This window comes from Melospiza melodia, chromosome 12 (assembly GCF_035770615.1).
Source record: "Melospiza melodia melodia isolate bMelMel2 chromosome 12, bMelMel2.pri, whole genome shotgun sequence".
NCBI lineage: Eukaryota > Metazoa > Chordata > Aves > Passeriformes > Passerellidae > Melospiza > Melospiza melodia.
In genome coordinates, this window is record NC_086205.1 from 16,429,605 (window position 1) to 16,452,989 (window position 23,385).

Here is a 23,385-nt window from a genome sequence, read left to right on the forward strand (position 1 = left end):
CTGAGGATGTAAAGCAAACACCACCGGTCATTCAACACCCAGGGTGAGTTAACTAACCCCCGTGACTCCCTCTCTGCCCTCTCTGCTCCCCAGGTGCCGTTCTGCTCCCTGCTCCAAGCACTGCCTGCTCCCTCTGCCCGGGGACAGAGCAGAGCAGGCAGTGACAGAGAGCTCTGGGCACAGACCTGGGGCACTCGCCTCAGCCCAGGGCACTTCTGGCAAGCCCCATCTTGGAATCAACACTTTGGAATAACCTCTCCGTGGTGTTTCATTTCCTCTTCATGCCCCTTCCCTCCCTAGGAAAGGCGAAGGGAGCTTTATCTGAGAAAAAGCAGCAAGACCAAATATTTCTTTAGCAAGGTGTGTCATTGCAGAGCCAGCCTGAGCGTGCTCAAACCCAGCAGTGCCCGCCTGCTGCATCTCTGCCCATCACAAGGCAAGAAGGTGCCTGGGCAAGAAGGTGCCCTCTCTGAGGGGATTCCCCCCTCTCCCCATTACCCCCTCCCATGAAAGCCACACCACTGTGCCTTCCTCCTCTGACTAACTCATACTGAGACAATGGTCTCGCTGGTGTGGTGACAGATTTTGCAATGGATTTTAATGAGGTATTTACAAGTCCTGAGGCGGGCTCCTTACACAAGGAGTGTGGCCTGGCCCTGGCAACTGGTTGGGCTTTTCATTGACATTCCTGCGACTCCAGCGATTGCAGCACAGGCACAGTGGAAAACATTTAGAAATCAGAAATGCCAGATTAATTATCTCTTAATTGATACCTCCACTTGGGGACAAATGAAACCGGAACATCTCTCCTGCCCTGGGAGCCTGCCACTTACAAACAGATTTACAGCTAAAAATACTACGGCAGTCCCGTGGCTAATCAACTTCACTGCTTACCCTGCGTGAGGTTAAAAATTGTCTCTGGCACTGTGAGCAGCGAGGGACCAGCTGCAGCACCTGGATGCCGTTGGCATTAGCGCTGTGCAGCATCCCCAGTGCCCAGGCAAGGGGCACCTTCCCTCAGGGCAGTGCCAGGGCCCCGCAGTTGTGTTTCACCAGACTAGAATCCAGCCGGAGCGCCCTGACAGATGTTTCTCGAGAGGTTTGTCGCACTTTCCTGCCCATCGTTAGAGGCTAATGAGAGGAAACCTCATCCCTGTGTCTTTTAAGAGTCCTTAAGTACCCAGTGTGTTTCCCTGCAGTGTAACATTTCCAGCGAGCTTGGGAATCACGTTTTATGCTTGTAACAACTTTTTTTTTGTGCAGCGCTCTCCTGCACCTACAATACTTCCCAAGGGATCCCTCCCCCACCCAGCTCCTTACAGGAATCCACACACAGAGGCCAAATTGCCACAGTGACCCCATTTAAGTTACCATCATCTTTATTTTCTTCACATATGTGCAAACAGAGGAGATCGCAATGGTGGTGTTCTTAAAAATAACAAAATGTATTTGCATACATTTCCCTATGTACAGGTGAACAGCCACAAGTAGTCTTCTTTTGCACAGCAAAAGATCTAGAGCATTGAGACCGGGGACAGGACCGGGGCCCAAAAAAAAAGGTCTAACTTAAAAACAATAAAAAAAAAAAAAAAAAACAAACCCCAACTTCACAACAGTGCAAACCTCTTAGACACGACAGCACGATGGAGTGACTTTAATGGAGAAAACGGCGGGGGGGGCCTCTCGGATATGAGATTTCTGACTGTAAACAAGGCGCAACACCTCCCTCCCGCCGCCCTCCCCGGGGAAAGCTATTCCAGGAATTTGGCAGATCTTCAAGGGCTGAGCCGGAGGTAAACAGCCCGCGGCCGCCTCCCCTCCTCGGGCCGCAGCGAGCTGGGGTCCGGCTCCCGCGGCCACCGGCACGGGAGGGGCGGCCGCTCCCCGGGATGCTCTACGGGACGCGGGGGCACCGCGGGGAACCGGGGGGACCGCGAACTCCCCGAGGGGCTTCGGCGGGGCCGGAGGGGTCCGGTGCGCCCCGCTGGGGCCGTGCACGCCCGGAAGGGACCGTGCATTCCAGGAGAGGCCGGAAGGAACCCGGTGCGCCCCGGCGGGGCCGCTCACTCCCGGAGGGAACCCGGTGCGCCCCTGCGGCGCCGCTCACGCCCGGAAGGGACCGTGCACTCCCGGAGGGAACCCGGTGCGCCCCGCTGGGGCCGTGCACTCCCGGCAGGGACCGGGAACTCCCGGAGGGGTCAGAAGGAACTCGGTGCGCCCCTGCGGGACCGTGCATTCCCGGAGGGAACCCGGTGCGCCCCGGCGGCACCGCGCACGCCCGTACGGGCTCGAGTGCTCAGCCGGTCTCGGGGTCGCCGGGGGGCGGCTGCTCGGCGTCGCTGCCGGGCGGGGCGGCCCCGTCCGTGCCGCCGCTCTCCAGGGAGGACTCGCTGCCCGTGCTTTCCCCAGAAAGCAGGCGGCGGACGCGCAGGTCGGCGCGCAGCGAGCGCAGATCGTTGCCCAGGCTGAGCTCGCCCAGGTCGCGGAGGAGCTGGCCCAGCTCTGGGCTCTCGCCGCGGCCGGTGCTGGGGCGCAGCAGCTCGCCCTCGGGCTCGCCCAGCGCCTCCAGGATGTCTTCGCAATCGCAGTGCATGGCCCGCTCTTCCTGCTCCTCGCCCAGTAGGTCCTCCGTGATGGAGCCCAGCTTGGGCGCGCTGCGGCTCCGCTCTACCGGCGGCTTGTAGCAGCACTGCCCATTGAGCAGCTTGCGCAGCGGCACCAGCGGGATGCTCTGCTCGCCCACCAGCTGCTGCTGCTGGTGCCGCGCGTCGTCCCGCTTCTTCAGCCGGCGGAACTCGGCCAGTGCCGTGGCCGAAGTCTGGTACAGCAACAGGGCCATGGCCTTCGCCTTCTCGGGCTTGGAGACCAGCACGGCGTGGCAGCGCAGCATCACCGCCTTGTGCTTGAGCTCGTGGCGGTAGATCCAGGCGAAAACACGGGGCAGGCGCGGGTCGGCCACGCAGTAGGTGACCCGGTGCAGCAGGTAGAGGTGGCCGGGCCGGCGCAGCCCCTTGTCCTCGGCGTGGGCCATGCGGATGCCCTGCGCGCTGATGGTCAGCTTCATCTTGGTGCCCTGCCGGCCCGCCTCGCTCTTGCTCCAAATCTTGCAGACGGCCAGGTCGGTGCAGCCCTCACCTTTGGACTGGATGGTGGTGGCGTTGCCCAGGTAGAGCACAGTGTACGTGGGGTCTTCGCTGGTAACGCGAAATTTCCGCCGCTTGGAGCGGAACATGCTGCCCACGCGGTGCAGGGCGCTCTCGGGGCAGGCGCGGGCTAGCGAGGTGAGGGCCGAGTAGTGCACGCTCACCGCGTACCCCTTGGGCTTGCTCTGCCGCCGCGCCTCGCCCGCCGCCAGCTCCACCTTGCTCCGCTTCCAGGGCAGCATGGCCCCGCGGAGCCGCGGCTAGGCGCCGCGCCGACGGCTCCGGGCGCGGGGGGGCATGCCACGGCGGCGGCGGCTGGGCTGCCCGCCCGCCTCACATCCTTGCGGGCGCCGGGCCGCCGCGGCCGTAGATATAGGCGGGCGCCGCGCTCCGCGGGCGCGGAGAGGGGAGGCCCCGCGCACCGAGGGCGGAGCGCCCGCTGCCCGGGCCCGCCGAGCCGGCGGCTCGCTGCTCGCCGCCCGCCCGCCGCCGCCGCCGCTCTGCGCCGCCCGCCGCGGCGCCCCGGCCCCGGCCCCGGCCCCAGCCCCGGCCCCGCCGCGCCGCGGGGCGGGCACGGGGCGGTGCCAGCCCGGCCGGACGGCCCCTGTCCCCTCCCCGCTCGCAGCGGAGCGCGGCCTCCAGCGGGGGACGGCCGCCGGTGCCGCCGCGGGACCGGGAGAGCGGGACCCCCGTGCGCCCCGTGCCGCCCCACCGCGCTCGCTACGGCCACGTACGGAGGGTGGGCGCCACAGCGCTCTCCGGCAGCTTCCGTCAACACGGGAGAATGGAGAGGGCGCCGCGGGGGATCGTCTGCCCCAAATCCCCTTAAACTGGTAAAAATCCCTAGACCACTGCCGGACCCCAGGCTCCGGGAGATCTTACGGCCCCAACCTCAGCTGCCTGCACGACCAGGGTGTGCCATGGACAAATCCCGCTCTTGCAACATGATCTTTCCTTCGGTTTGGTTAGTCCGGCTCTGAGACCTGAAGGGCCTGCAGCAAATACTAGTTATTATGTATGAGTAATCCTTTGCTCTTTATTTGTGTGCAGCAGCTGAAGAACAAGAAGCTGTCTTGTAATTTCTTGTTGGGGTTGCTGGGTACACTCACAGACATAATGAGAAAGTTGGTCTCTGTGTTGTTACTATAGCTTCTTGTGTCATGTGTCAGATCCTTGCCAAAAAGAATAGAAATTCCAGCATTGCAGATAATGGCACTTCATCGGGGTTTGGATAAATGCTCGACAAAAGGAGGGCAGTACATACTCCTGGAGTAAAATATGTAAACACCTGCATAAATTATTACACAAGTAATTTCTAGAGTTTGAATCAATTAAACCAGTATGTTATTACTATTATTATTACTATTATTACATAATGCCATCTAGCAGATTATTTGGGAATTGCAAGTAACCACAGTGACCAGCATCAAACTATTAAGCCCATTCGCTTATATTTCCAAAATGCCCCTCACAGGAGGGCAGGTGAGGGGCTGAGGTCTGCCCTGACTGCAGTGCCCAGCAGCAGCTGCAGGTTTCTGCTCTGAGTCCTGATGCAGGCTGGGTGTCAGCCACCCCTGGGGAGCCCCCATGGTGCTGTAGGTGTTGGGGGGCAGGAGGGGCTGTGGGCTGTGCTGCAGCATGTGGCAGACAGCTCCTGCCAGCCTGCAGGACCATCCCACTGCATGGCACAGAGAGAAAGACTGATTTGTTCAGCTGATTCATCTCCAAGTAGCATTCAATGTACTTTTGTCTTCTTTGTCTTGCAAGGTGAAAACAGAAGATGCTGCTGTGCACATAAAATAAATCCAATGGCTTGGGGTGACATCTGATACCCACGCACGGTGTGGCACTCCCGAAGATCTGCCTCCTCCCTCAAGGTGTCCTGCTGAGCCACAGCTCCTCAGACCAACGCCTGCCCTGTCCTCACTCTGAGCAGTGCCTGTGAGCTGCAGGGCCAAGAGAGAGCAGCCCTGTCTGCTCCTCAGAGGTGCGTGGGCATGCCAGTCTCTCCATACGAGGGAGTTGCTTTGCCAAAACCTGCCTGCCTCCAGCTCTGGGCAGAGGAACCTGTTCTGAGCCTTTGGCTGGTGGCTCAGCAGGCAGGTGTTTGCTCCAGGTGGGATGGAGCAAGCAAGGACACCCACATACAATCCTGCAGTGCTGCTTCTGGAGGGAGGTTAGAGCTGGGGGGGCTGGTGCTGGTACACAGGCACTTCTGATAATGATGCCCACAGAGCTGTTTGCAGAGTCATGCTGGGCTCTGCCATCCTGATTAAAGTGATCTGTGTTCAGGAACAGAGACTTCACATTTTCACAGCATGGCTCATGCAGGCTTCTGAGCCCCATGGCTCTCCAGCAGCCCTTGGGCATATTTGTCTGCAAACCCCAGTGGTGTGTAATTGAGGAGGAGATCTGAGCCCTTTGCCCTCCTCATGGCCTCCCCAGTCCCAAGGCAGCAGCACTGCCATTTCTGCATTGCATTCTCAGGTTCTAGAGATTTATTTATCACATCTCAGACACCCTCTAGGGTCTCCAGGTGGTGGCTGGGAAGCAGCAGGACCCCAGAATACCTGCCTCTGTACCATTTGAAGTGTAGCAGCAAGTAAGGTGTCTTAAGGTCACAGTCCTCAAGAATGGAATCTGTCTCAGCTCAGTTCCTCACCATGCTTGCTTGCCAGTCTGTGTGCCAGACCATTGTAGCTTTCTGTGCTTCGTTAATGGGCCCAGTCAATTCAGGACCAACTCTTTCCTGCTATGTGGCAGCTGCTTCACTTCTGGGCACGGATGATTGCCACATGCTTCAGCAGCTGATAGAGCAAGTTACAAATCATGGTGGTCTGTGACAGCCATTCCTACATAAAATGCTCTGAGTTCTGTGCTGGCCTGAGAAGCTGTGCCACAGCCTTTGGGTGAAGTCTGGCAGCAGGGATCAGACCAGTTAAGTCCGGGACACCTGCTCCATGCTTGAGGCTGTTCCTGTGGTGTTGGATGTCTGTATTTCATTGCCGGGAGGAGAAGCTGAGGCACAGTGAGAGGGGAGCCTGCCCTGTGTGGCCAGGGCGTGCTGCCTGCTTGCCAAGGAGCACGAGGCTCCCTCCTGGCCTGCAAGCACCGTGATGTGTAGGGCTTGCATGCTGGGGGCTTATCTGCATGGCGCTGTAGCCCCAGGGGAGTGCAGCAGCCTGCTGTTTATGCAATACTCCAACAGCTACCGAGCATCACCTGCCTTCGTGCACGCATGGAAATGCAGAGCAAGGCGTGGGAAAATCTGTAAGATACCATCTCTGCCCTGGGGCGCAGAGCCGGCAGCACAGTGAGTGCTGCACTTGGCCCACGCAGACCCCACTCCCTGCCACACTCCGTCCCTCTCCTGCCCTGGCACTGCAGTCTGCACTGGAGCCCGTGGTCACACCCCACCACGGGCCTGCAGGTTCTGGGGTGCACGGTGTCCCTGAGGCACAGCCAGGCAGGCAGCTGTCCAATACCTCTGCTGGAGAGAGCTGCCAGGCTGCCCATGCTGGCTGCCCTGTGCAGTGTGGAGAGATGCAAGGGTCTGTCTGACCCTTGAGAAACCCTGCAGGGAGCAACCCCACTTCAGGGATGGCTTTTGTGCCCAGCAGCACGAATTGGAGCTGATGTGGATCTCTGGTTGGGGAGAATGGTGGGAAAAGGTGCTGGGGAAAGTTGTTATGACAAGATCAAAATAATTCATGGGAATGTACTGATTTTGTCAGTGTATGAAAATGTGTCAGGTTTTCTCCCCCCGGGTAGCAATAGAACTTCTTGTGTCGCAGCAGCTGAAGTGACACAGTCAAAGTGAAACACTGCAAACTGGCATCTCAGTATGTTCCAAAACAAAGTATTTCAGAGTCTCTATAACTATGCAACATGTCAAAATTTTGACTCTTTGTTCCAAACGGGGACAAAGGAAATGCTGAACTGTCAGGTTTTTCCATGAAGTGGAAAGACTGAGCGGCTCCTGAGCCTCAAAGGCCATCAGTGGTGACAGACAGGGTGCCACGGTCCCCAGACCTACCAGCATCAGCCAGGTCTGGCCAGCAGCAGGATAACCATGCAGATGGCTGCCTGCGGATGGCTGCCTGTCACCAGGAGTGGGGATAACGGGGACAAGTTAGCAGGGCAGGGGACAGCATGACCTGCTCAGGGGGAAGGGCCCTTAACAGCCTTTAATGGGTGCCACATGACACCTCTGCTGCCCTCCAGCCTCTCTGAAAGCGAGCAGCATCCCATCTTGGAGCGGATGTGCCCTGGCAGGGCTTGGAGCACAGGTGATGCAGGGGCCACATGAAAACTGTGGGAGATCTATGCATAGGCAGGCCTGGATCCCCTTGGGGCACCACGGGTGATGCCAGCACTGCTCAGGGTGCCAAAGAGCGGCAGTACCCTGGATCAGGGGCTGTGCTGCTCGGCGGGCCATGGTGGTGCGGGCACACCTCCGCCGCGGTTGTTTTTCAGCCGCCGAGAGCGGCACACCCCGCTTCCTGCACAGGCCGCCCCGGCGCTTCCTGCACTGCCTGCTATAATTAGCAGGGCAGCCGGTGTCCAACGGAGCAGAGCCCTCCCTTGGGTGTCACGGCACCCTCAGGGGCAGCTTGCTGGCTGGGCTGGTGCTGGACATCCATCCTCATACCGTAGTGCCAGTCTGGGGCATAGAGGTGGTGCTGGGCAGCAACCTCCGCTCAGTGCTCCATCCTGGGGGCTGCCACCATGGGGCCATGGTGAGGGGCAGCAGTGGGCAGTGTGGTGAGACCTGACACAATGGGAGCTGGAGAAATCCCATGGGTTTCCCATCTGGTGCTTTGTGCCTTCAAAGAGGCAGACAGTTCTCTCTAATTAACTTGCCCCCACCCTGCCAGGCAAGGAGGTGATTTTATCTTCATAGGTCTGGTGGAAGAAACGGAGTCTAAAATCTCACACGAGGGCCTCAGTGGGGTTGGTGCCTTCTCAGGGCTCAGCATTGGCCAGGCAGCCCTGCTTCAGAGTTTCCTCAGCATGCTGCTCTTTCTAAAGAGGAGCAAGACCTTCACCAAGAGATGGGAATCTTGTGGAACAAGCTCCCACTCTTCTACAGTACCTGTCCATTTCTGAGTACAGCTGGAAAGAAGAGGGCTCAAGCAGCTGCAGTTGTGCACAGAGCAAAATTGTCTTGGTGTTCTTTCAGGGCTGCTGTGGGGAGGGTTTCTTAATGGGTCTGCTTGTCAGGCTGAGGCTGGCAGCGCCGCTGAATTGAGCATTGTGAACCTACATGAATAATGAATAGCCATCACATGAATATTTTAGGGACACAGTCCTGAGATCTCCCAGTGCTGCCTTAAAGGAACATGGAGGAAAAATTGCATCCAGAAAGAACGATGTTTCCTTTAGGCAAAAACGCACTGTTATCACAAGCTTTTGAAAAAGAGCTGCTGCTGCTAAATAATTTTCAGGATATGCATCAAAAACTGGAGCAGTTTGGCTCCAAGGCAGAAGAAGTTGGGAGAGAAGCCCAAGACAATGATTACAATGTGCCGGAAGGACAGCAGATTTTACTTTGTCTATGCAATGGTTTTGTGAGAATTCCCAAAGCTGAGGCCACTTTCCAAAGAGTCAACAGTGCTGGGCACTCAGTGCTTTTCAAAGGAGTGGTGAGAAGTTTTGTGATGCACAGAGGTGCTTTCTCTCCCAGGACAACACCTCAGTCCATCCCATCTCTGTCAAAGAGATGAGTTGTACAAACAAAGCTCCACAGCAAAAATTGTGTTCATTTTGCATGCAGTGGTAGCTACTCCATCATATGGGAATGGGCTGCAAATCAACAGTTTTATCACACTTGACAGCAGCGTGCCCCTCTCCTCCAAGCTCTCCTTGCCTGGCTGTGCTCTTGGCACGTACAGTCTGGTGCCAAGCTGCCTCTGTGCAGCTCTTGTGACTGCATCTGTACCTCAGTTTCCCTTTTCACTGTGTGAAATGCAAGCATAAATGTCTTCTAGGAGCAGCAGGCTGTCGGGTTCAGGTGAGACCAGCAGCAGCCTGTCTTGCTCAGGTAGGCACAGCAGAGCAATGGGAGAGGGATGAGAAACATGGCAATTAGAAATAGGCAATTACTACTCCAGCTCTGATGTTTTTGTCACTTGGATGACCCAGTCTGTTTCTCCTTCAGCACTGCTCTGCTCAAAGCAGTCTTTGCAGTGCTGCTGGCATCACCAGACAGAAATAATTCCTTGGTGCTTATGAAGTGCCCAGAAATGTATCTGTTGCAACAATGAGGGCAATTTGGGCATTGCTTAAGTAGGTCCCACAAAGGTAGGAGAAAATACCTGCAATTAACTGTTCCCTGAAGCATTTCAGTCTAGAAATGGGGAAAGGTGGGGGGGAAAAGGGCAATGTTAGGGAAAAACATCCCAATCTAAATGCAGAGGTCTTTGTTCTTCAGGTTATCCTCAAACCTCCCTGCCCCAGGATGGGTTGCAGGTGGTGGAGCAGGCCTCCTTTTCCCACTGCATCAGCACTTCTGCCTGTCCTTCTTTCCAGTTCATGCCACTGAACAGAGGTGCAAGTGTCCCATGGAGATCCACTGACCTCTGCACTCTGTACTGACAGTCTCCAGACCCTGGTGGTGCTGGGGCTGTGCTGCCAGGGCCGTGCCAATGGGATTATTAGAGCATTTTGCCTGTGGTTAGGCAGCCTGGGAATGGCGCTGCACGTGCCTCAGCTGTGGGGTTAGAAGTGCTGCCAGACCTGAGGCGTGGGGATCAGCCAGGCTGGCTGGCTGCTCTGGCTGGTGATTATGCATTGTAGAGGGAAGGTAACTTTTAACTGAAGTACAAAAGAAAGACAATAATGAGCACTTATATTACTGCTTCAGTGCCCACATAAAGACTTGAGATGGTTTTATTAAAGATTACTCGATTAGAAATTATTTTACTAAATGTCTGCCTGCTGTCTGCAGCCCACCAGCCTTCCATTGAAGCACCTCACCTAAATGAAAAGGCGACTGCTGAGTCCCCTTTCATCTCTCTTATTTGCCTTTAGGAAGCAAAGGAGGGGCCAGACCAGGCTGGTGGTGGCGGCAGAGCCTGGGATGAGCATGGCAAAGGATCAGACGTCCTTGGGAAATTTATGCCATGCAGTTACTGGCTTTGAAAAGAAGAAAATAAAAGTTGTGTCTTCCTAATGGGCGTTTATCATGGAGCAAAAGAAAAGAAAAAAGAAAAAAGAAAGAAAAGAGAATAGAGAAGAGAGAAAAGACTGCTCCTGCCTGGGGGTTGTGCATACTGCCATGCTATTGGTGACAAACTCCTGAAGTTAAGCTTTTTCTGCTTCTGATTTCCAGGAAATACACAGGTTATTCTCCAGTTACAACTGATACATATTACAGAATTGTAGTGAAAATTGTCTGGCCTTAACCCAACAACCATAAAGGAGAAATGCTTCATAATTCAGTTCAGTGAGCAAGTACAGGTCAAGTTGTTTATTAATTTAACCTGCTCTCCCATCTTGACCCAGACCAGTCACAATGGCTGCTGCCAAAATCCATTCAGTGATTCCCTGGCTGGCCGTGCAATTTCCTCGATCTGGCAAAGATGCCCAGACTCTGTCTAGATTTTGCCAGGAACCTCATAGTGTATTTCCCACATCTGCATCCAGGATCCCACTTTGCCATCATCATTCCTCACGTGCAGTGTTTGCTGTATTTGGATGGTGGACACTAGGGAAGGGAAACCTGCACTGGCCTGGCTGTGTTACAGGGCGCAGGGTCAGCTTCGGCCACAGGAGCTCGTGGCTTTCCCCAGAGGCAGACACAAACCCCTGCCCCATGGCTGGCTGCTGGGCAGGGTTTTGCACGATGTGGTTTGATAACATCTGCACCAGGCCAAACCAGCAAGAGAAACTGGCCCCACTGCTGGTGGCATTGCCACAGGCTCGGCTGGGGCTGGCAGCGGCAGCCCTGCGTGCCACCCCAGTGCCAGGGCCTCCAGCTGCAGCACCGACCTTGGGGTGGGAGTGAACCGTGCCCCCAGGCTTATTACTGGTGGGGCTGGTGGCTGCTATGGGAGGGAGGGGGGTTACAGCTGAGCCTGAGCAGGGGAGACCCAGAGAGATGTGTGTCCATACTGAGCACCATAGGATGGGAGGGATAGAAAGATGGATGGATGGATGGATGGATGGATGGATGGATGGATGGATGGATGGATGGATGGATGGATGGATGGATGGATGGATGGATGGATGGATGATCACAGAACCAATTGGGTTGGAAAAGACCTCTGATATCGAGTCCAACACCATATCAACTAGACCATGGCACTAAGTGCCACATTCTTAAACCACTCCAGGGACGGTGACTCTACCAACACACTGCGCAGTCCACTCCAACGCCTAATCACCCTTTCAGTTAAGAAATTCTTCCTAATGTCCAACCTAAACCTCCCCTAGGGCAGGTTCAGGCTGTGTCCTATGGCCCTGGCTGGGCGGCGAGGGCCGGTGCCGGTGCGGTGGCACCGCCTGGTGGCGGACGCCGGGCACGCGGCGGAGGCTCCGGGCGGCGGAAGGGGCGGTGGAAGGGGGCGGAAGGGGCGGTAGAACGCGGCGGTCCCCCCGCCCCTTCCGTCGGCGGGGCGGCGGCGGCGGCACATGGGCAAGAAGCGGAGCGATGGGCTTGGGCGCTCCCTGCAGCGGCAGCGCGGGCTGGAGCGGCGCGGCGCCTCCTCATGGGTACGCGGGGGGCCGGGGAGGCGGGAGAGAGGTCGGGGTGGCCGGGGCGGCCCGGGCTGACGGCGGTGTCCTGTCCCCGCAGCTCCACGCCAGCGAGGTGGTGGCCGAGCGCGGCCCGGAGCTGCGGTCGGCGCCCGAGCAGAGCCCGCTGGAGGAGTTCCTGGCCACGGCCGAGCTGGCCGGCACCCGCTTCGTGGCCGGTGAGCAGCTGGGACGGGCCTGGGGCAGATCTGGGGCCGAGGAGGGGACCCCGGGATGGGGCGACGCCTGTTCTGGGCTGAGTGGGTGCCAGTGGGAGCTGGCAGTGGGTCTGGCCCGGGGAACTGGGGTAGTTTGTGAGGCCGTGAGCCAGGGCTGGGGTCAGCAGGGACAGGATGGGTGGCAGGGCTAGCAGCACTGGGACAGGTGGCTTTGGATGACTGTCTGTCCTTTAGAGCGTCTGAATGCCCAGATCGTGTCTGCCCAGAGCTGCACGGGCCTGCTCTCAGCGCAGGAGGCCCAGCGCGTTCGGCAGCTGCAGCAGGAGAACCAGGAGTTCCTGCGCATCCCACGGAGGTGAGTCCTGCAGGGCTGCCTGGGCGCCCCTTGCCTCGCTGGGGCTCCAGGGCTGATCCCTCTTGGCTGCAAGTCTGACGACGGCCCTCAGGTTGGCAATACCCTGCTTTTGGAGAAGCCACTAACTAACATGTGAGCAGGTTGTAATCTACAGTACAGTGCCAGTCTGCCATGTGAGTGCTGCCAGTGCCAGCCTCTCTGCCTGATGGTGTGGGTTTCCTTCCCAGAGCTTGGCACTGCTGAGGCAGGTGCATCCAGGCTGCCTGGTAAGCTCTTTCAGAGCTTTGTGAATGGTGAACAGAGAGATTAAGCCCCATCCTAACAACCTTACAAAACTTAGCTCAAGAAAACAGCTTTATGGTATCTGGTGTACATGCTCTCTGCTAATGGAGTTTGGAAGGAACAAGGAAAGAAGGTGTACTTAAAGCTGCTGAAAACAGATGCGTGCACATCTGAAGCATTACTTCAACATAACCAAATGTGTGGTTTTTATGTTCTGTTTACTGAAGTAATGTAGCTGGACTGACTGCTATTTCTGACCACTCACTCCAAAATATGCTTGTTATAGGCCACACTGGGATAGGACAACCAGTGCAGAGGACTTGAAGCAAGCAGAGAGAGAGAGCTTTCTCGAGTGGAGGCGACAGCTTGCCCAGTGAGTATGCTGCTTGTGGCTGGGTAAGTAGCTGGTGGTATTTAGTGACATGGGAAACAGTGAGTTGTACTTGTTGGACCAACAAAAGTAGCATCTACTCAGCTCTCTGTACTTGTCCTGGAAGGCTGACATCCCAGCCACAGTCCACCATGTCTTTGTGCTCAGCTCTGCAAAGCTGTCCTGTGTGTGCATGTTCTTTTAAATGAATTCAGGATGGCATTTGATGTTCTTAATTCACCTGTGAAGTAGAGGGTTACTGGATGTGTCTTTTTGGAGCAACAGTGCTGCTCTGAATAGAAGGCCATGCTGCCAGCCTGCTGCATCCAGCAGCCTGTGCTGGTCTGGCACTGCATCTGCTGCCTTGGAGACTCGGCTGGTATCTGTTCACACCCTGCAAGCCCATGCTTACCCTGAGTAAAGTTGTTCAGGTGGTGGTAACACCAGGCTAAAGGTTGTATAGAGGTATTTCAGGTACCATCTCCAAATTTCAGGTTTTTTTCCAAGGGGTACTCAATTAAGAAAAAACTGCTGGCACTTGGGATAACTTCTGTCACTTCTTATCATGGCTCTCTAATTTCAGGCAGACTCTTGATGAGTTCTTGTTCTTTCCATCTTTTACCACTTTTGCATTGACAAGATCAGAAGCCATTGTGTCACCACTAAACCAGTGCCACTGACAGCAGTGTACCTGAGGGCTTGATCTGTTTGAAAAAACATCAGAAATAGTACCTCTTTATGGGTTTGGTTTGATTACCCTGTGCAAAACTAAAGCCTTCTGGATCTAGGGAGGGACTGGGTGTGGGCTTACAGCCTGCCACGGGCCAAATGTGACATTGTTTTTTCTGTTTTGCCTTAGCCTTGAGGAAGAGAAAAAGTTAATTCTGACCCCATTTGAAAGAAACTTGGAATTTTGGCGTCAGCTTTGGAGAGTCATTGAAAGAAGGTAAAGTATTTTGCTATCCACTTTTTAAAAAGGGATGTTGAATGTACTTTCATGAATTGCAGCTTTTGAGACAAGCTTCAGGTGTCTCAGCACAGGAAAAATTATTAAGTTAGTAATGTTTTATTATCAGTACTGCAGTGATTTTGTTTTTGTGATGTCTGCTAGCTCTCAACAGTGTGATGTGCAGTGGTTCACTGTGAGTCTCTTGGCCTTCCTCTGTGTTGGAGGTCTGTGTCACAAAGTGCCTTTGAGATCTCTTGCCAAGATTAACCCCTTCCTTCCCAACCAAACTACAGCAGCTGATGTTCAGGAGCAGGAGACAAGGACTAAGTAATGTTGGGAAAGAAGGAGCCTCTTGGTCCTTGTGTCTTTGCCACACAGAGAAGTTACAGCAGTGCACAGAAGACAACAGGCTGTCATACCACAGGAATAGCTTTGTTTGCTCTGCTGAGCTGTAATACAATAAGACTGGTATCTGCTACATTAATCTGACTGGGGCATTTAATTTCACTAGTAATTAGGTTTAAGATCATCTCATTTCACTTTCCTAAAATTGAAAAATACTTCACCAGTGAGGTCATGGTGAGCTGGTCCCTTCACAGAAGGGCCTTTGTACTGAGTGCTGCTGGGCCCTTGGCTGGGAGAGTGCTGGTCAGGAGCATCCACTCTAGGGTATCATGATGTACACTGTGAGTGCACAGGGTGTTTTGGGGTGACTGGAATATGTCATTAATGCCTTTCTGCTCCCAGCTTTTTATTTCATGTAGAGTGAGGATGCTGTCTCAGAAGTGAATGGAAAAGTCACTCAGTCCTTTAACCTTTCCAGATAATTTGATGTTATCAGTTTTTTCCGTGTATTTGCTTCCAACTAGTTCCCAGCAGTGTGGTTCAGTAACTTCTCTGTATCCCATCCCAATATGGTGGTGTCAGCTCTCCCTCATATTGATCTTTGAATGTCTGTAACTGTGCAGTCCTCTTTGTACCCATGGGGCTTATTAAATTATTCCCTTGGGGGGATTACCATTTTTTTTTTTTAAACACATAACAAACTGCCTAGTGAAGCTTGAAATTCTTCCATTTGACCTGTGGTGTTCTGAAGTTGTCCTGACTTGACAGAAATCCCTGTCAAACAAATGGAATTAGCATGTGATAATACCTGGCAGTATTTTAAATTACTTGCCTGGAGAAGTTGTAGTGGAAGAGGCTGTAGTTAAATTTTCTCCTCCTTTTGACAAAAGAAGCATGAATGCCTTTGGGATCTGAAGCCATTGCATTTAATTAGTGTGTGGAACTAATGAGTCCTGCTCATGTATGTGGTGGCAACCTGGTCTCTGGGCTTGGAAGGTGTTTCCTAGAAGCATCTTGCAAGGCCTTGCTTGCATGGGGGAACAACGTATTTTACTGAAGTCTAAGGGTATTTTTTCATTGTTTTATGCTTTTTGTGACAAAAAGAGCACAGAGGAACTTTTGAAAATATCCAATAGCAAACACTTAAAATCTGTATGTCGTTTGTGGGAGGCTTTGTACATCTTGTTCTATGCAAGGAGGACAACAATGTTTCAAAATATCTCACTGTGTAGGAAAACCACCTCTTCTTTCTCTCTGTAACCACCCTGCCACGGTTGAGGATGTGAATAGACAGAAACAAAGTTGTGTTACCACAGTTTTTAGTACCATTCTAAAAGATAGAGTACCACTACTGTGGTTCTTGCCTGCTGAGCATTTCTGAAGGGTAGATGGGTTGGCAAAACTGAGATGTTTTCTTCTCCCTTGCTGGCTGTACAATTGTGCAGGTGAATGAGCCAAGTGAGGAGGAAGCACTGTATGGCAGTGCTGGCTTGTAGCACAAGCATGGCTCTGTTGGGCAGGTGGGCTGCTGAGATGCTCTGTTGTTCAGTAATGAGATTTAGTAGGATAATACAGTTGAAGCTATTAAAATCCCAAGGAAAACCTAAAAATCAATAATTTGCAGTGTCTTACTGCTTTCTTTGGGGCGGTGTAAGAATGAGTACTTCATGGGGCTTTCCTTTACTTTTGCAGTGATATTGTAGTCCAGATAGTAGATGCCAGAAACCCCCTTCTGTTTAGATGTCAGGATCTCGTAAGTAAACCACTTTCTTGAATGTTGTCTTCATTTTATGTCTTAAGGTTTGTGTGATATATTTTTTGCTCAATGCATTCAGCCACCTTGAAGCTGTTTTGCTGTTGTGCTTGAGTGGATATCTTATTAATTGATAAAAGTATTCTGGCATGAATTTTTTTTCTTTTGGTATTTCACACAGAATGTGGTGGATTTAGAGGCTCTTCTGCAGATGTTACATTGCAGATCCTATTTTATTCCTCATTACCCATTAGAAGTGTCCTCACCTAAAGGAATTGTCTTATGTAAAAGCATAGTGGAATAAAAGTGGGTGAGGATTACAAAGGATCAAAAATTATTCAAGTGACAAGTTTGTAATGATAGGCTATAGAACACTGCATCAGGGAGACATGAAATTGCTCAAATAGTTATCTTAGGAGCTCTACTGCAGGGTGCTGATTAATATCTTGTCACAGCTCTAAGCAGACAAGGTGTTTGCACACATGGCCAGCAGCAAGCTGTATTTTGGTAGTTGCATGCTCCAATTTGTTCTTGTGGCTGTCTGCTGAACAGCACTTCCACCAACCTAGGGATGGTAAGCTTGGCTACACTCGTGTGGAGCTGCATGGAGTAATTTGTGTTGGTGATCTTGTGTTTTCTTGGGGTGGAAGGAGTTGAAACCAGAGTGCAAACTGATCCTTCTCTTGTTTTCTTTAGGAAAGTTATGTTAAGGAAGTCAGTAATGACAAGGAGAACATGATCCTGATCAACAAAGCAGATTTGCTGAGTGAGGAGCAGCGTGCTGCTTGGGCACAGTTCTTTGAGAAGGAGGGTGTCAAGGTGGTGTTCTGGTCAGCTCTGGCAGAGTGTGAGCGCTTGTGTGGAGAATCAAAGGTACTGCAGGCGACCAGTTCACACTGGGTCTGTGCTGGCTGCAGCTGGGAATAGATAAGCACTGGGTTGTCAGCTCTTGGGATGTGGCTGATGACAGCTCCCTGAGCCAGCAGCAAGGCTTGGGGTTGTCTTTGCATTTCACCTCTGAAGTGCTGTTCCCACAGGAACTGGGCTCTGAGGGGGGAGTGGAGCACCCCAGCGGTTCTGAGGATGGAGCCTCCAGTCAGGAAGATGACAGCAGAGCACAAGGAAGTGCAGAAAGAGCATCCACAGGCAGCACTTGGCAGAGTGCAACCCAGGCCCTGGGGAGTGATGATAACAGCAGTGATGAATATGAAGACTGTGAAGATGATGAAGAGGAGGACTGGCAAACCTGTTCTGAAGATGAAGCTGGTGACAGCATAAATGCTGTTGGTCCACAGAGGATGGAAAGCAGGACTGATGATGCTGTAGTGCAGCACAGAGTGCAGGAGCAGAACAGGAATGTCAGGAACTTCAGCCATCTGGTACAGAGAGATGAGCTGCTGGAGATATTCAAAACTATGCACAATGGACCAAGGGTGAAGGATGGGGAAGTAAATGTTGGGCTGGTAAGTTGGACTTTGTGCTTAAATGGAACTTAATCTAAATTCTAATTCCATGTTCCCTCCATGGTAAAAATTCATCCTGTAGTCTGGCTTCCCATAAGGGTATAAAAACTGGCAAGCACAAACCACTGTGGGTTTTGTGCAAAGATTAATACTGAAGCTCCTAGAGCTCAGCGTGCCCCCCTGCTTGCCCTAGTTTTTTTTTTTTTAGAACATTTTATTAAAGAACTTTTGTGTCAGAGCTCTGTCAGTCTTTTGGCATCACCCTGCCTAATAACATTTCACTTCTTTGTCATCTAGGTGGGTTACCCTAATGTTGGCAAAAGTTCAACCATCAACACAATCCTTGGAAATAAGAAGGTGTCGGTGTCTGCTACACCAGGCCGTACAAAGCACTTCCAGGTACTGCTAACAAATAACATCAGTCTTTTTAGCATTTCTTTTTCACCAGTGGAAGAGAGCTTCATTATGACCTAGTTACAGCTGCATGCACTCACTGAGAACTCTGCCAGCCTGAACTGTGGCCAGCAGAGTAGGTTGGAGAGGGGTGGTCTTGATGTGTGTAATTTTGGAACTTTAGTTCTTGCTTCTAAACTTGTGCTCGATTTTGAGTCACTCATGAGAGCTGCAGTGCAATGGGGCATGTTTTCCATCTCCTGATTTTATTTCGTTACCTTGTCCCTTTTTTTCCAGTACCAGTTATGAGGCGAGAACCTTTTTAACATGAGTGTTCCTCCAAGTAGCTTAAGGTCAAGGCTTCAAACTATCCTTGTCAACATCATTGCTGTGAATAAATGTAGTTTTGCTGATATTTTCATATTGGTCAAACTTTGATTTTGAGGTAGCAGCTCCAATGCTGTAGTGGGACCATTGTGTAATTTGTACTTTTCAAACTCCTAGCTCTTTCAGAAGGTCCAATACACTTAAAGGTTTCTGGAGTGCTTTCTCCTCTGCCATCAGACTGGAGAGCTGAAGATCTTGCTGCCCCCATCTGGACACCTTATTTAGCAACTTTGAAAAATGTTGCTGTCTTCTACATCTGATCTGTTTAATTCATTAGCTGGGACCAGCAGGGCAGATGTCTGTGTTAGTAGAATTTGTGCTTATTGTCATTTGCATCCATGTTTCATCTGTGCATTTGATTTATTTTTTTTTTTTCCCTCCCTGGACACTGAGTTGCCATAGTGAACTAATGGGTTATTTGTCATGTAGACTCTGTATGTGGAGCCTGGCCTATGCCTTTGTGATTGCCCTGGTCTGGTGATGCCATCTTTCGTCTCTACCAAGGCAGAAATGATTTGTTCTGGAATTCTGCCTATAGATCAGATGAGGGACCATGTTCCACCTGTTTCTCTAATATCCTTTGCATGGGGTTTGTAAGAGTGCATGTAGGGGTTGGATCTGGAGTATGCCATGTTCCAGCCAGCAGCACATGTGCTCATGCTTTGAGGGAGATGGGACATACTGGATAACACAGCCCTGCTGTGTTGGTCTTTCCCTATCTCATTTCAACTTAGTGTTGTCAGACTTGTGTTATTTTTCTGGTTTGCAACAAAATCCAAAAGTCATTCTTTTGTGTGTGCTCTTAGAGTGACATGGGCAAGATCACTTTGTGATTTACAGCTACACAAGTCGTTTCCTTCACTAGCTTATGTTTGCCAGCATATCCCACGCAACATTTTGGAAGCAACCTATGGAATAAATATCATAAGGCCAAGGGAAGATGAGGACCCAGATCGAAAGCCAACAGCTGAAGAGCTGCTAACAGCATATGGATGTGAGTGATGGTCCTTTTAAAACCTGTCACCTCCACTGTGTGCATGGTCCTGAACATGGCCTTAGGAGAACATGGTAAAGTTAGGCCCAGCTTGGGTTTGTTGTGCATTGGACCTCTTTGACAGGACTTGCCCTTCTCTCAGGAATGGTCTTTGTTAATGCCTCATGTCCTGTGGGAGCTGGAGTGGTGCTTTGCCAGTCTCATCTGACAGATGTAGTGATAGTGTGGAAGATATTGGTGAAATGCCCTGCCAGTCTGTAGTGTGGTGCTCTTACCCTTTCAGATACCTCCTAGCATCTGTGTCTGAATTAGACTTTGAAGAATGCAGGGAATTCTCACTCTCTTTAAAACAAAAATAAAACCCTAGTTTTCTGCTAGTAGGAAGATGTCAGCTCTTACAATTTCTTTCAGGTCAAGATGCTTCTGCAGTACTTTTAGTCACCAAAGTTCTTCCCTTTTTTTCCCCTGCTTTCCCCAAGAGAAGCCTCTTTCTAAGGGAGTATTTTTGAGGAAGAATACAAATGGGTGGCTAGGCAGCAGAGGAGAACACATTAACATTCTCTTGTACTTACAAAGAATATACTTTGGATTTCTCTTCTAGATATGAGGGGCTTTATGACATCTCATGGACAGCCAGACCAGCCGAGATCAGCTCGATATGTGTTAAAAGATTATGTCAATGTAAGTGCTTCCTACATCTGGGTTTTCTTCTCTTCTTAGAGAAGAATTAAAGTTTGCACTGGAGTACAATAAAGTCAATTCTATTTCTCTGGATAAAATCACCATGTGTCAAAAGACTCTTGAAATTGGGCTGCTTTTGTGTTTTAAAAGAATAAATTGAATTTCTCAAGCTGCCTAATCTTAGAAAGGTGATTGCTTAAAAATATGGTGCCAGCTAAATAATCATATCTCCAAAGTAGCTAGCAGATACTCAAGAAATGAACCCATAATGTACAGCTGGACCAAAATTTGGCACGAAGGACTGTTCCTGTGAGTGTTGTAATACTGCATGCCTCTTTAGCACCTCTCAGCAACTTATTGTTGATAATTTCTTAATAGGATCCTCTGGTGCTCCTGAGAGTTTTGCTCTGTGTTGTTTGCACCTGGGCACTGCAGCTGCAAATGGTGCTTTGATGTAAAGGTGGAACAGTACTTTATCTTAAGAGTCAAGCCAGTTATTGTCTGGGAGAAGAAATAAAGTGTACTGATAGTCTGCTAGTGTGAACCCCTAAACTTCAGGCCCTTCTTAGGTTTGGAGTTGTTTTCTTTCCTCTCTGAGTTTCTTTTGTAACAATTGAGTCCCCTTGCTTTCACAGGGGAAGCTGTTATATTGCCACCCACCTCCTGGTATTGATCCAAATGATTTTCAGCACCAACATCAAAGATGCCCTGACAGTACAACTGTGCAGGCCACTGGACAGGTGAAGCCTGAGAAAAATACCAAAGCAAAACAAATTGAAAATGTGGTGGACAAAACTTTTTTCCATCAGGTAAATTCTGGAAAAGATTTGTTCTAGAAATTTTTGCTGCAGCACTCATCTGTAGTTACAGGGGGAAAACCACCTTTGAGGATGGAGGTGTGCTGGGTTGTGTTAATGGTGTTTAGTGCTGTGGGGTCTGCATGTAATTTCTACCCAAGAGCTCTCTGTTCTTTTTATTATCTCCTAAATCACTGAGGATGTCCTCAGTGACAGAAAGATTGCTAATGAGGTGTGCACAGATGATTTTTCAGAGGTCAGCAGGGTGACCCTGGTTGTTAGGAATCAGTCATCAATCTTGAGCAAACAGGAGGGTGACTGGGAAGAAAGACAAGGAGGAATGACTTGACAACTGACCCAGAACATGGTTTTGAACTAACAGGTCTTTCAAAGTGACTTTCCTTTCCTGAGCTGATGCATTTAGAGGCTGTGATAAGCTTTTTTAAGATAATTTAGTATTACACTGAGGTTTTGACTCACAACCTGAAATCAGATGAAAAGCATACAAAGTGATTTAAAATCCAGTCAAGAAATCTCAAAATTCGGTAGAAAATGGGAATTTTTCTTAACCTGTATGATTCTTGTCAGATCCAACAGGCATCTGTTTTGCTTCTACACAACTGAAAGAGTGTATTAATGACTTACAGTGAAATATGAAATCCATAACTGACCAGATCTGCCTACCTGACAGGGATTAGAAGAGGTTTTTGGCTGTGAACAGGATGGGTCATAGATGGCACGTTCCATTCTGTGTGGTTAGCTGGATGTGAACACCATTTATTTAGCACAGCTAAGATAATCATGCATTTTGAAAACAAGAACTCAGGCTCTTAAAAAAAAAAAAAAGTGAGCTATTTTAGAAAACTGTGACCTGAAAAGCATTTTTGGGATTACCAGACTGTTGCTCTGTCTGCCCAAAGTGCTGGCACAAGCTGTGAGCCCCGTCAGCGCTGCCCACGCTCCAGACTTGAGCAACTTATTTTGGTCTGTGGCTTTCCTGGGCGCCAGATTTATTTGTGAAGACAATTTATTGTGCAGAGAGCAGAGGCTGTGAGGATCCATCGTGGTGCTGGAGCCGATGCTGGCTGGGACACGGTGTCACGTCAGCGGCAGACGCTGGGGACCCGGCACAGCTTGGCAGCTTTGGCTGCCTGCCCTGACCTTCCTGCAGCTCTGGAGCAGGGGCTGCTGCCTTCGAGCTTGCCTGTGTCTGGTTTCACTGACATGCTGCAGTGGTTGAGGAGCTGCTCCTTGGTCACTGGGGTTGTGTCTCCTTTTCCAGGAGAACGTTCGTGCCCTGATGAAAGGGGTCCGGGCTGCCATGGGCTACCGGCCGGGGAGCGGCCTCGTGCCTGCGGCTGCACCCAGCCCTGCCAACGCGGTGGGAAAGCCCTGGAAAAAACACGGGAACAGGAACAAGAAGGAGAAAATCCGCAGGATCACCAAGCACCTGGAGGCTTAGCTGTGGCACCAGTATCTTGCCTTTTCGGGGCAGGGACTGCACTGTCTCACAGGCCTTGATTGAGGGGGAAAAAACAGATAAGTGGGCAACACTGGCTCACCTGGGAGCTCTCTGCAGTGGATTGGCCTGGCAGGGGATGAGAATGGGCTGTGGTGGCTGGAGTTCATCCCTTCTGTGAACAAAAGAGACCTGGCTGTTGGTGTTATCTGGAATCCAGCCCAGACCTTTGACTGCTGCTGAAACATCCTTTCAATGGGAGCAGATGGAGCTGTGCAGGAATGTTTTTTCCTTCCATAAAGGATGTATTTTATAGCTGTTGCAATCAAAGCAAGCCCTGGTAAAACTGAGTAAAATCTTCAAACAGTTGGATTTCAGTGAGTGATGTTTGTTACATTTTGAGACACTATTGCTCTTTTTTTTTTCTTTTTTCTCCTGCTCTTTAAGGCTTGTTTGTTGACTTGACAAAATGCTTTAGTGTGTTGACAAATGAGGTAGAATGATCTTTATTGCCCTCTTCCTTCTCTGCTATTCTCAGTCCTATTTTGTAGAATCTGTAACCACTCCCTATTTCCCAGCTTGAGCAGAGCACAGCACACCATGCAAGGAAAATGTTGCTTTTATATCTTTTACACTGAGCTGGTATCAGTTGTTTTTGTGTGACTTCCCACTGGTATTTTAAAAAATTGGCTCTATATGACTGCCTAAGAATTTGGTGCTAATTTGTCCTTAAATATACGTGAGATTTTACTACCTGTATGTGTGTCATGATCTGTCTCATTGCCCTAAGTCAGAGAATTGTCTATTAGCAGATTTTAATTGAGTACCTGAGTATTTGATGCTAAAAAGACTTTACTTATCTGGGGTCAGATTAAAGTGAGATTTACTTCTCAGCTGCCCTACTGAGAAAATGTTTGTGCCCTTGGTCAGAGCTCTTCGTTCCTTGTTCAGCACAGGGAGTAATGATAGGACTGGAAAGGCTCACGAAGACGAGTCATGCTTTGGTTTTAGGTGGTGGAAGGAATAACACATGATGCTGGTCTCTTGATGCTATAAAAAGGGATTGCTGTCTTGTAATTCTGAACTTTCCAGGCTTTAA

At 51.0% G+C, this 23,385-nt stretch overlaps 2 protein-coding genes and 1 long non-coding RNA gene across 3 annotated transcripts in view; 2 read left to right on the forward strand and 1 right to left on the reverse strand.

Annotated features, from left to right (window-relative positions):
- LOC134423702 (uncharacterized) overlaps positions 1-10,585 on the forward strand; it is a 49,830-nt gene extending 39,245 nt beyond the window's left edge. The window contains exons 2-3 of the long non-coding RNA XR_010029184.1: positions 4,911-5,130; positions 10,176-10,585. This is a non-coding gene — a long non-coding RNA (uncharacterized LOC134423702). The remainder of the gene's footprint in view (positions 1-4,910; positions 5,131-10,175) is intronic.
- Positions 1,362-3,424, reverse strand: FAM43A (family with sequence similarity 43 member A). The gene has a single exon (XM_063166990.1). It carries the CDS (start codon positions 3,383-3,385, stop codon positions 2,297-2,299), a length of 1,089 nt encoding a protein of 362 aa, XP_063023060.1. The 5' UTR covers positions 3,386-3,424; the 3' UTR covers positions 1,362-2,296.
- A 1,188-nt stretch (positions 10,586-11,773) lies between the features above and the next one.
- LSG1 (large 60S subunit nuclear export GTPase 1) lies at positions 11,774-23,039 on the forward strand. The gene is made up of 14 exons (XM_063166991.1): positions 11,774-11,858; positions 11,941-12,058; positions 12,293-12,413; positions 12,982-13,068; positions 13,925-14,011; positions 16,052-16,112; positions 16,809-16,985; positions 17,150-17,575; positions 17,873-17,974; positions 18,785-18,928; positions 19,226-19,349; positions 19,951-20,030; positions 20,666-20,839; positions 22,110-23,039. Exons 1-14 carry the CDS (start codon positions 11,778-11,780, stop codon positions 22,287-22,289), a joined length of 1,962 nt encoding a protein of 653 aa, XP_063023061.1. The 5' UTR covers positions 11,774-11,777; the 3' UTR covers positions 22,290-23,039.
- The last annotated feature ends 346 nt before the right edge of the window (positions 23,040-23,385 follow it).

Bases quoted from the DNA above. Each gene is read 5' to 3' on its own strand.
- FAM43A (XM_063166990.1), bottom strand. From the start codon at position 3,385: ATGCTGCCCTGGAAGCGGAGCAAGGTGGAGCTGGCGGCGGGCGAGGCG.
- LSG1 (XM_063166991.1), top strand. From the start codon at position 11,778: ATGGGCAAGAAGCGGAGCGATGGGCTTGGGCGCTCCCTGCAGCGGCAG. The intron at 16,113-16,808 runs GTAAGTAAACCA...TGTTTTCTTTAG, and splicing joins TGTTTAGATGTCAGGATCTC to GAAAGTTATGTTAAGGAAGT. The intron at 16,986-17,149 runs GTACTGCAGGCG...CTGTTCCCACAG, and splicing joins GCTTGTGTGGAGAATCAAAG to GAACTGGGCTCTGAGGGGGG.